Source organism: Phalaenopsis equestris, unplaced genomic scaffold, assembly GCF_001263595.1.
Source record: "Phalaenopsis equestris unplaced genomic scaffold, ASM126359v1 Scaffold000229, whole genome shotgun sequence".
Classification (NCBI taxonomy): Eukaryota; Viridiplantae; Streptophyta; class Magnoliopsida; order Asparagales; family Orchidaceae; genus Phalaenopsis; species Phalaenopsis equestris.
This window is the reverse complement of record NW_018164671.1, coordinates 614,213-626,257: the sequence shown is the minus strand read 5'-3', so window position 1 is coordinate 626,257 and position 12,045 is coordinate 614,213. Positions and strand designations below refer to the sequence as shown.

Here is a 12,045-nt window from a genome sequence, read left to right as displayed (position 1 = left end):
AACTAAATTCTATCCTCCATAAAAAAATACTCATTAATACTTCAACATCTCTGATCTTCCAAGAAAAACAAGATCAAAGCTTTTAAATCTCTCAAAAAAAAAAAAAATTTAAAATTTACAATAAGCAAGTTATTGAATGCGTTAACCTTATCTCCATCCCCACAAACAAACCAGCTCCATTGAAGCAGTCAGCCAATGATCATCATCCGTTCAAAACACAAAATCGTTTGGCTAAAAAACCGCGTTTGTTGGCAGCTCGGCACGTCATCAATAAAAGCAGCTGCTTGATGACATCTGTACCCTAACGTGGCACCTCTCCGCGTTAATGATCGCGCTATAAAGTGGCAAGCGCTTCTCAGAAAGCCCAACTGGACTGCACAAGCTCTTGTTTTCGGCTAATATTGTTATTTGTTACGTGATGGAAGCTGCCAAGGAGAAGATACTGAACATCTCTGCAACCGCCAAGTCCGGCATGGATAAGACCAAAGCCGCCGCTGCAGAAAAGGTTGCTCCTTTACCCACTTTATGTATTCTTTACTCGTATTTCAGAGAAGATAATAAATCGGGATTCTTAAGGTAATCAGCATGTCAAGTGGGTTTCGTTATTTTTAATATCAGTTTATTACAGTAAGATCCACTTGACACATGACACTCTATCATTAGACTACAAACACAAATTACGTTAGGAGTCTTGATGTAATATTTTTTCCGTATTTGATAGTAATCTTATTAAGATAAAATGTTGTGTGATGATGAGTTACATGCGAATTAGATGTGGATTAGTGTTATTTAGGTGATATTGAGGTGTAATATCATCTCAATATCACATCAATACTACGGTCCGCACATTTACCCGACATACACAACATTCGCTCTTTATTTACTTGGGCATCTGGCTTCCTTACTGTCACTATATTAGCCAACCAAGTAGGGTATGTTTCTTCTCGGACGGAGCCGACATCAATTTAGCCATAATTTTAACTTAAATCCAGTTAAATACCGAAAAAATAAAAACTAAATTCAAAGTTCTATTAAACATAACACGTACATACCGTCAACAAGATTGGCACGTCAGTCTTCTTCCGAAAAGATTGTTTTTTAATCTGATGCTGCTCACGTTTTGATGTTACAGGTGGAGAAAATGAAGACAAGTGATCCACTCCAAAAGGAATTGGCGGAGCAGAGGAAGGAAGAGAAGATACATCAAGCTGAGCTTGAGAAGCAACAGGCTTATAAGGCCAATGCTATAAGAACGGGGGAAGCACACCACACAGGAGTCGGACATCAAACTGGCTTGGCTAGTGGCTTGGCCGGGTACCACACAGGAGTCGGACATGAAGGCCAAGGAGTTGGGCACCAAACCGGCTTGGACGGGCAGCAAACAGGGGTCGGACATCAAACTGGCTTGGCTAGTGGCTTGGCCGGGCACCACACAGGAGTCGGACATGAAGGCCAAACCGGCTTGGGTGGGCAGCACACAGGAGCCGGACATCAGACTGGCTTGGCTAGACCACACAGAAGTCGGACATCAGACTGGCCTGGCTCCTGGCTTGACCGGGCACCACACAGGAGTCGGACATGAAGCCCAAGGAGTTGGGCACCAAACCGGCTTGGGTGGGCATCACACAGGTGCCGGACATCAACATCAAGCTGACTTGGCTAGTGGCTTGGCCGGGCACCACACAGGAGTCGAACATGAAGCCCAAGGAGTTGGGGACCAAACCGGCCTGGGTGGGCTCCACACAGGAGTCGGACATCAGACTGGCTTGGCTCCTGGCTTGACCGGGCACCACACAGGAGTCGGACATGAAGCCCAAGGAGTTGGGCACCAAACCGGCTTGGGTGGGCATCACACAGGTGCCGGACATCAAACTGACTTGGCTAGTGGCTTGGCCGGGCACCACACGGGAGTCGGACATGAAGCCCAAGGAGTTGGACACCAAACCGGCCTGGGTGGGCACCACACAGAAGTCGGACATCAGACTGGCCTGGCTCCTGGCTTGACCGGGCACCACACAGGAGTCGGACATGAAGCCCAAGGAGTAGGCCACCAAACCGGCTTGGGTGGGCAACACACCGGAGTCGAACAAAGTGGCTCGGGGGAGCCAAATCACTTGTACAGGACTGATGGACCTACTATAGGCACTGAAACAAAGTTGACTGGGGAAGGGACTGGAGGTGGATTGTACTAACCCACTAACCAGATGTTCTTTTCTGCATACTTATCTCATGGGTTATGTGAGTTGTGTTCAATAAATAGGGACAAATGAGAAGTCTTGGTGTTTTACAACATTAGCTGGACAACGTTCTGGATGGATCTCCATAGCCTTATCTTTGCTTTTAGTGTGTGAGATGGTGCAATGTTTTTTTATTTGCTGATGGTGAAAGTAGGTTGTGCTTTCTTGATTATTCTGTAATCTCATGATTTGCCTCATTCTGTAATAATATTCTGTTAAAAATAATTTATAAATTAAAGTATTCTGAGATTTTATTTTTTCTTAAAGAATTTTAGTAATACATACACGTGCAACTAGTACATCGCCCTACGGCTGTTAATATAGCTCGTTGTTCGCAAACAGCTTGTATTCGGCTCGTTAGGAAGCTCGTGTTCGACTCTTTCGCTAATGTAATGAGCCGAACACGAATAACACTAATAAAGTTTATATATATATATATCTTTGATGAGTAGTATTCTTAAAAAAAATTAACTGACTACAAGGCTACAAAGATTTATAATCAATTAAAATTATTAATTAAGAAAATAGAATAAAAAATATTAAATTAAATTCAAATGATATTTTAATATAAATAATAATTTTAAAATTTTACTCTAATCTTTAACATCTTATAACTACGTGATTAGGGTTGTCAAAAAGACTCTTGTTAGTGAACGACTCGTGTTCGGCTCGTTAAGCAAACAAGCAGAGCCCCTAGCCGCCTCTACATATTTTCGTTGAAGTTGGAATCTCTCTCACCCTTATTTTAATTTGGGACAAAATTTTATTTTAATTTATGGACATACATAACGATTATTTCTTTTGTACTTAAATTTTTTAATATTTTAATTTTAATTTCTATGTATATATAAAATTATCTATACATGAAAATATATGTTTTATTTATTTATTTTTTGGTTTGTGTGATTGGAAAGAATTGATGGTATAAATATAAAAAATTGAACAAGAATGATATGTAAATTTAAAGAACATGAATGATGTAATTATTATCTAACTTTTTTAGGATTATTTTATGATGAATATCATACTATTTCTATTTCATGTGTACTTTGTTAAAGTATTGCTTATATGTGATATAATCACTTTCATATAATTTGAGCTTATTTGATTGTCAAAATATGATTTTGACATTTATGAGTAAAAAAAAATGTAATTTTTATCTTATTGTGCATATAAAAATTCAACATTTATGAGTCAAAGTTCTCATTCAGCATGCCTGGTGGGCCCAAGTCAGTCCAATTATCCCCAAGATACTAATTTTAAATTTGGAGATTAAAGTTAATTTATTTAATTTTTTTGGAGAAACCATTGAATCTCAATATATAAATCTTCCATTAGCATTTACATTGTCATATGAAAGATTTGGTTGGTATAAATGTAATAAAGCAAAGTAAATGTTAAATATGTAAATACATAGGAATAGGGTAGTGCGCATGTAAGTGCTCCTTTTTTTTTAAAAGTAGCACTTTTTGAAAAAATATAAGATAGTTAGCTCCTGCTATCTTGCTTATCAAACCCAAAGCTGAACAGTGAACATCCAACCAAATATGAAGGGTGCATAATGATTAAAACAACACCATGAAACTTTTGGGTTCTAAGTTTTATTTCATTACTTGGCATAAAAATATTACTTTAAATCTGAGAAGAAGGAACAGACATCTCAAAATAATTTATAAGAACACTAAACTCAACTTCTAGCACAAAAAAAAAACCACTCTTGTCATTCAAAGGAGGAATCAAACCTTCTTTCCTCCAATAACTAAGACATTGAAGCAATCCCTTCCTCATCAATGTCGCTCTCAATCCGAATGCCCTTATACCACCTTGCGCAGAGCACATAAAAGACCAAATCCACGGCCGTTAATGCTGCGAGCATGAAGAAGAACCTGTCGAGGTGACCGGCGTTGAGGTTACTCGGGATCCATCCTGGAGTCTCTCCTTTCGCCGTGGCAGCCATCACAACACTAACCAGTATGATGCTTGTATAGTTGCCGAGTGAGATGGAAGCCATGTTGAGGGAGCTCCCAAAGCTCTTGATGCCATCAGGGGCTTGCCCGTTAAAAAACTTGAGTTGCCCGACATACATAAACACCTCTGAAGCTCCAATGAGGGAATACTGAGGAATTTGCCATAGGATTGTGAGTGAGCTCTCCTGATCTGGTTCTGTAACATTCTTCAGCCTGGCTAGCTCAGTGACTCCAGCAGCAATCATTGCTAGCATACCGATCACGAGCCCGACACCCATCCGCTGGAGTTCGGTTAGCCCATCGGGATTGTTTGTAAACTTTACTACCACCGGCATAAGAATCTGACGATAGATACAGATGAAAAATATGACACTGATGATGTCAAAGGCTGACATGCTGGCAGGAGGGATGCTGAATGAACCAAGGCGCCTGTTCATCATCGTGCCTTGCTCGACGAAGAGGGAGGCCATCTGGGTGAAGACAACTGAGTAAATTATGGTGCAGAGCCAGATGGGAAGCAACTTTAGCACACATTTAACCTCCTCAACCTGAGTTACAGTACACAGCTTCCATGGACTCTTGGCTTCTTGCCACACAGAGGATGCATCAGTTGTCACAGTTGCAGCCTTGTCCAAGAACCTGAAAAACATAAGTGCGCAAAACCAGAACTACATGCCATAAGCATATATTTTAAGTAAATTCACCACCTTAAACTTTATGCAACAAAAACTAAGAATCAAAAATCAACTTTTATTTAATAGAGACAGGGGGCTGTTACATACCGAAACGCATAGCTGTGGGAGATCTTTCTGCTACCAGCAATGGCGGATTCCTTTCCTTTCACTTCATAAAGCAGGGCATCATTATCAGGGACATTAACTTTCCACTTTCGGGCAGCAGCGACGAAAACTTGTGCAATGCGAGACAAGGGGTTGCCTGATGCCTTGAAATGCCTGTATCTTGGAGTTCCCAGTAAGAAAAAAAGAAAAGCAATAACAGCTGCAGCAGTTGATGTCCAGAATCCAATAACCCATTGTCCAGAGTCCTCATAGTACACCAAGATTGTGTTTGAGAAGAGAGAGCCTACATTAAGAGCAACATAGAAGTAGCTGAAAAAGGTTGCCTTTGAACTAGATTCCGAAGGGTCCCTCTCGTCATACTGGTCGGGTCCAAACGAAGCTATCGTAGGCTGATATCCTCCATTACCAAATGCAATTAGATAGATTGATATATAGAACATGACAGTTCCAACGGCTGAAATTGGTTCGCATTGTAGTTTCCCATCGCCGCATCCAGAAGGTTTCACCAATAAAATCCAAGATGAAAGAGATAAAAGGGCGAGTCCCTGCAAAGATGAGCCCCAGAAAAGATTAGATTAATTAGCTAATTTTCCATTGATCATGATAGTAACATTGATAAAAGACGGAATTTTATCGCCATGTAACATTGATAGATAAACAGAGAGATTGCTATTACAAAGAATGGGAAAGTGGCAGTTTTTTGCAATAAAAAAACTTTATAGGAATTTTGAGAGCAAAGTCCAAATATAATCAAATAAATGATTCAATACAAGATCAAGGCCTTGGTGGCGATATTACCGAGCTCAGAAAATGGAAGGGCAAAAGGCTCCCAAAACAAATTTGAGCTCCAAGAAGACGACCGAAGCTTTGTTTCACAATATGATGATTCAGAGTTTTTTAGAAAACTGCCATACAACAATTTCCATTTCGTGGAAAGAACATATTATCAAACAACACAATTTTCTAACATGACAGTTGATTGGCTTGATGGAGCGAGTAACAATCACACTGAACCAAGATTGTTTCACAATGTGTGAAGCAAACTATACACATATTCAAAACTACAAAGAAAAACTTGGAAATTCAATCTTGTGCCATCACTTTTTTCTCATAGACCAGCTAGCACAAACCGAGATTGAAAAACTTTATTGGTTAAATCAAAATTAGATTAGATTTATGAATAAAAAATTGCGATTTAATGTTTTTGAGTGTGGCATCAGATGTTAGTGTTTTTTTTTTTAAAAAAAATTTTTTGCAAGTCAAGTTATGCAACTTGTACATGCTGATTACTCTATAACTGAAGATTTAAGACAAGATTAGAAATAAAAAGCACTTCTCAAGTACATACCAAGATAAAGATTAACTGAAACATGGCGCAGGTTAAGTAACGGCCCCAATAGGAATCACTCAAGAAGGCACCAATGAGTGAGAATATGTAAACTGTGCCGGTCCATTTGCTAACATTATTTGCTGCATCTGCATTTTCTTGCTGCATTACTCTTGTTAGGAAGAGAACCAGATTAACCCCAAGTCCAAAAAATGCAAATGTGACAAGACCATAGTTCACTGCATTGACCAAAACAATAATAGTAAAACATTACAAAAAATAATAATAATAATAATGAATGATGAATGCAAATCATGGAGATGGATCCAAACAAATAAATAGTGAACATTTTCTAAATTTTTTTTCTTTTTTTTTCTCATTTATGAAAACAGTTTAGAAGCACTAAACACAAAAGACAGAACAACCCAGAAGAATCTGGAGTTCAAATTTCACTCAGGCAGAATAAGCTTCAATTTTTTTGTCGATATAGCCTACCTAGTAAAAGAAGTGTAGATTTCCATTTTCCGGTTTTTGATTTGACTGCGGGTCTTCCCTTTCTGTCCACCGAGCCATCCTCAGTGATGGGAGAGATTCCCTTTTCATCTACACAAGTTGTGTTATACATGGCAATTTCCTTATTCTGTATGACAAGGCATGAAGTTGTAATCCTTATAATAAAAGTTTCTTGTAAGTTTATCCATGCAAAGCCTTTACAAGACCAATCAGCAGAAATGAGCAAGTATAAAATATAAATATCTTTAAAAAATAACTATGTGCTTTGAAAAACTATTGACCACAGGTCATCACTTCACATTTCACAAAGTAGAACAAACAATTGCATCAATTTGTCTGCTCACCTTAAGAGGGATGCCATTAACTTCTAGAACTGCCATTATCTGTGAAACCAAATAAGAGAAAAAAGGGCAAATAGCATGTTACAATGAAGAAAACATTATGGAGCCCCAATAAAATAAATAAATGAAAAGATATACACAATGGCGGAAAAACATATGCTTGAAAAGTTGCAGAGAAAAAAACATCATGAACCCAAAAGAAAAGGAAAAAAAAAGTTAGATTGAAAGATATAGACAAAGGCATACAAATCAATACTTGAAACCTTTCTAGTCTTTCAAGAACCAATCATACAAGTTCTGTTGGAATATATTTATACTATACAAATGCTACTAGTAACACTTATGTAACAAAAAAAGCAAAATCTCCTGAAGCATGCTAGTTGCAGGGCCTATCAAGTAGGCAAATTATTCTTTATGTCCTCCTAGCTCTCATAATTAATATGATCATCAAACATAGCTGAAAACGGTTCAACAAATCAAAAGTCCAAGACAGAATTATGACGTCGCATACAATCTAAACATCAATAATTTCAATTTTCAGCCTACATATTCTTCGAATCCCATACCGCAAACAAATGACTGAATCCCATGAGATGATAAGAGATTAACTTCTGTTCTATTATATATATATATATATATATATATATATATATATATTGGTAAGATAAAGTGTTACGTTAAAGGATCTCCAAAACCATGAATTCAAACTACAGACTTTACAATTTATAACTCCTCAACCTTCTCAAACGAAAAACCAACAGTTACAATTAATCATAATGCAAGTGCTCAAATAAGAGATAAAAAACTCCTAGGCAATTGTTATTAGTTCTAAAAATGTGGATGGCAAGACTGCATGTCAGTAGACATAGATAATTTTTGCATGTCAGTTTTTTTCATATAACATTCTTAAAAAAAAATTACAGAATCTTCCACAAAAGAAGCTCAGATCTCCATAATTCTCAGACAAAAATCAAGTTCCATGACGTAGAAGAATTAAAAATCACCGAACATCCCCCTTCTATACATATATTTAAAACAGAACCTGTAAACGCGAACAAATTCCATTTCTCAAAGATAAAAGGAAAAAAAGTTTGCAGAGAACCGCTATGCCGAGCTCCTAAGAGTCAAGTTTCCGCCGTATTCCGGTGAAGGGGAAGAAAGCAAAGTGATGAAGGATAGGAAACGAGTTCCCGCATCCAGAATGAGATTTGACGCCCCCAGAAATCTGAATAGCTCCCGTAAGCCTATAGTCATTTATGTCGTCGGCCGATCTCGATGCTCTCCACACCAGACCTCAAATTGCCCCTTTCTCCGAGACGGGAAGATGGATTTAGCTCCGAATCAGAATGCAGAAACCAGAGGCTAAATTTAAAGAGGATGGTGCTGGTTTTGTGCACGCTGGATGGGCGGTTTATAGGAGCTTTGTGTGGGCGAGGGGATCTCAAGCTCCTCTTTTGTAGCCGCGCAATATGGAGGGAAGAAGAAGAAGACGCCCTTTTCCCGCATGCGTCGCAATCGGAGCTTCCGTTACACGTGCGGCGCGTGAACGCCAGCCATCTCACGGGCTTCTCCTTTGAATTACCTTTTAAAAATTATCTTCTAACCCATAATTTCATGAAGACATATTCTGTCCGGACGTTTGCATATCCAGACGGTCAATTACTGGCGGTCACATTGTCTGCCGATGACGTGTATGACAACGTGACCGCATGTGATTTGTCTTCCAGACATGCAGTGCCCAGACGAAATATTTTCTCCAGCTTTACATCCAACTTTTTAAGAAGTTGTAACCACCCAAAACAGGTTATTGAAATCAGAGGAGCGAAGCGGCTGGGGATTACCTTGATCTAGGATTGTAATCGAGCCAGAGTCGAGTCGAGCATAGTATGCGTTTGGACTTGATTTGGTTGAATTATAAGTTGTTTGTGTTCAATTCAAGCTTGAGCGAAGCTTTAAAATATGTTTATGCTTGGTTTGCTAAAAATTTTTAGTATTCATATTTGATTTTTATTAGGATTATTTATATTAATTAAACAGCTAAAAATTCAAAGGATTAATTAGTTTTTCATATAAAGTCAGGCATTTGATTTGTAAATGTTTTTTTATAAAAAAATTAGAAAAAATGTTAAAATTTTAAATGAGTATTTGATTTTTTTATATAATTTTTTTTATAATTGATCTTATGAATATAAAGTAGTCGAATAGATTTTGAATTAGCATTTAACTAGTTAATATCAAGTAAATAAAATTGTATATAAGTTATCACATTTTTTGCAATCAAATAACATAAATAAGTACTAATAAATCAAGTTATTTAAATAAAAAATAAATAAATAAATCTTTTAATTTATGTATATGCTGATATTAAATTATAATATTTACTATTAAATATATTATTAAATAAATTATAATCAATTAATTTTTTAAAATATATCTAATAACTTGGAGCATTTAACAAGTTAATTATCGAACAACAAATGAGTTTTTTATGAACATTAACAAATGTGCTAGAATATGTTCAAATTTGATTAATTTAAGCTTGGATTTTTAAAGAAAAAGTTCAAACCAATTTATTTATTGTTTTGAACAAATCTGATTGAATAGCCGAGTTGTTCATCAGCTGCATTGGTTCATTTACAATCCTACCTAGATCAAAAGAAAATACGAACCTCAACAATATAATTTTTGTAAGGCATCAGCACCACAAATCTTAAGAAATTTACCATATATATGTGTGTGTGTGTGTGTGTGTGTGTGTGTGTGAAAATTTAGTTCAGAAACAAAAATTCACTTCATAACAATACAAAATTTAGATATGCACTTCTAGTGTGATTGCTCATGCTAATAAAAGAATATCTATAATTTTTTTCTTAAATCTACTTAAATTAAGAATCACGATACACCTAATTAATCATAAGGTTGACATTAATCATGCATTTTCAGAAGCAACAAAATATTGAGAAAATTATGGTACCGTTTGAAAAAGAAAAAAATGTCGAAACACCACATTTTGTCATGTTCAAAGTAATGAAACACTCATGAAAGCTCACTTTCTCCTCCGATCTACTAAGAAAAATCATGGTTAAGAAAATAACATTTTATATTATTAATAATGCAAATTACTGATCACAAAATACAAACAATTTCAAAAAATGATATCCAGTGGATTAAGTATGGGTGTTCAATGATCAGCAAAAATAAATATGGAAGTGTTGGGTCGACTATCTGGACAAATCCTTTTACAAAGGAGGCTGTCTAAAACATATAGGTCGTTAGAAGGATCCTCGACTCAGACGGGCTGTAGGTCATTTCGTTAGGAGCGTTTCCAGCTTTGTAACTAAACCTCTCTTTCTTTTCTTTCTAGCAGCAACCACTCCACTTTGGCGGGTATAAGTTCAACCTCTTGGAGCTCCACCTGATAGTCGTAACATAGAGTTTCGTTCATTTGACCTTAAGGCTAGTAAAGTTCCAGTGGATGGTGCAATTCACGAATTGCTGACGGGGGTCTCTGAACGTGTTGGTCGACTACCTCAACGACTAGGTAGACTAGGGTCCTAGTGGCTTGCGATGATAGGTTAGTGGTACTTGACCTGATTACCTATCTTTTAGAGATTACTCATCCCTTCATTTGACTACCCCTACTGCGCCTTATCGCTCCTTCTGCCTTCGTTGATATCATCTAGATGGCCTGATTATCGATGAGCTACATCCTGTTTGGAAAACGACAATTTGTCATCCGCCTTTATGACACGGTGTGGTTTGACGTATAGGGATACCCTTTCAAGGTGACTTGGTTATTTCGTAGGCTTCATATGCTGATGAGTCTGTTATATACCCACGTGAAATCGTGAGAGACTCATTCTCTGCCCCGTGGCTTAGTAGGAGCTTTGAAAGCATCAAAACTTTCCTACGTGAAATGACCATCCTTTGATAACCCTGCGCCGGTTGTCACTACTAATGTAAGCGAAACTCCTCTGGATCAAGAGTATTCTGGGCAACCCCCACGATGTAATTAATTAAGTGAGATACATCAACTTGGGAGTACTCTAGACCCTAGAGCAGATAAACACATAAATCTCTTGTTGTGAGTAATTTTCATAGGCATTCTTTCACGGATATTTGACATAAGTTATTTCAGTCCAATCTTATTCGGACATTTATGCTTGGCTTATCCGAGCGAGGTTTGCTACACAGAAGTTTTCCCTATTCTTTCTCTTGTTTGTCTGCTGACATCGAATTTATATATGCTTAAAAATACAAGAATTTGACACCACTACTAGAAGATTTAAATCCCCGACAAGGCCATTAAAAACTTGACGCAACTTTAAATATGCAAGAATTTATGAACCCAGATTTATATATTTATAATGATTTTGTAAAGTGACAATTTCAAACGCAAGTATACGTATCGCTCAAGTAATACATGACTCTAGTGGAGTCTCTTTTATCGATCTCATAGGGAAGCGAGGTAAGAGGTCCTTAGTCAAATTCTAATCTACTACTATTAGTCATTAGTTTGGAAGTGCGATTTAAGAGGTTTTACTAACAGATACTCCTAAATGTAAGTCTTAAGTTTAACACAACTAATAACTACTCCTAAATGCAAATATTAATTCTAAAGATAACCCTTTTTGGATGAATTGGTTTGGAGAATTTTGAGATATTAAAAATTACTATTCTTATGTAATGAATTGGATAATGTAAAGGAATGCGATGCATTAAATATTGTATGTGTCAAATAGGAGCAATCCTATTCTTTACCTATGCTTGTTTACTGAATCCTATGCTTCACTAATCCTATGCTTGTTTACTGAATCCGTGGCTAGGCTGGGAGGATACCGGCTCTCACTTCGGAGCTCC

General features: G+C 37.2%; 2 protein-coding genes across 5 annotated transcripts; one reads left to right on the top strand and one right to left on the bottom strand.

Annotated features, from left to right (window-relative positions):
- The first annotated feature begins 382 nt into the window (after positions 1–382).
- On the top strand, positions 383–2,290 carry LOC110023767 (late embryogenesis abundant protein 46-like). 3 transcript variants are annotated; one of them, XM_020723336.1, is made up of 5 exons: positions 383–505; positions 1,133–1,340; positions 1,452–1,509; positions 1,547–1,629; positions 1,747–2,290. In XM_020723336.1, the coding sequence occupies exons 1-5, from the start codon at positions 419–421 to the stop codon at positions 2,190–2,192; spliced, it is 882 nt and encodes a 293-aa protein (XP_020578995.1). In that variant the 5' UTR covers positions 383–418; the 3' UTR covers positions 2,193–2,290. The 3 variants fall into 3 exon arrangements, with proteins under 3 accessions (XP_020578995.1, XP_020578994.1, XP_020578993.1); XM_020723335.1 differs by having other exon boundaries at positions 1,133–1,509; positions 1,858–2,290; XM_020723334.1 differs by having other exon boundaries at positions 1,133–1,509.
- Positions 2,291–3,754: 1,464 nt separating this feature from the next.
- On the bottom strand, positions 3,755–8,743 carry LOC110023779 (protein NRT1/ PTR FAMILY 7.3-like). Of its 2 annotated transcripts, XM_020723360.1 has the most exons (6): positions 8,288–8,743; positions 7,189–7,227; positions 6,827–6,971; positions 6,353–6,570; positions 4,987–5,549; positions 3,755–4,843 (listed from the first exon to the last, which is right to left on the bottom strand). In XM_020723360.1, exons 2-6 carry the CDS (start codon positions 7,222–7,224, stop codon positions 3,997–3,999), a joined length of 1,809 nt encoding a protein of 602 aa, XP_020579019.1. In that variant the 5' UTR covers positions 7,225–7,227; positions 8,288–8,743; the 3' UTR covers positions 3,755–3,996. The 2 variants fall into 2 exon arrangements, with proteins under 2 accessions (XP_020579019.1, XP_020579020.1); XM_020723361.1 differs by lacking the exon at positions 7,189–7,227.
- Between the last annotated feature and the right edge of the window lie 3,302 nt (positions 8,744–12,045).

Coding starts and splice junctions, on each gene's coding strand:
- LOC110023767 (XM_020723334.1), top strand. CDS start 419: ATGGAAGCTGCCAAGGAGAAGATACTGAACATCTCTGCAACCGCCAAG. Junction 1,510..1,546: donor CATCAGACTGGCTTGGCTAG/ACCACACAGAAG, acceptor TGGCCTGGCTCC/TGGCTTGACCGGGCACCACA. Junction 1,630..1,746: donor CTTGGGTGGGCATCACACAG/GTGCCGGACATC, acceptor GGCTCCACACAG/GAGTCGGACATCAGACTGGC.
- LOC110023779 (XM_020723360.1), bottom strand. CDS start 7,224: ATGGCAGTTCTAGAAGTTAATGGCATCCCTCTTAAG. Junction 6,972..7,188: donor TTAATGGCATCCCTCTTAAG/GTGAGCAGACAA, acceptor CTTGTCATACAG/AATAAGGAAATTGCCATGTA. Junction 6,571..6,826: donor ATCTACACTTCTTTTACTAG/GTAGGCTATATC, acceptor TGGTCAATGCAG/TGAACTATGGTCTTGTCACA.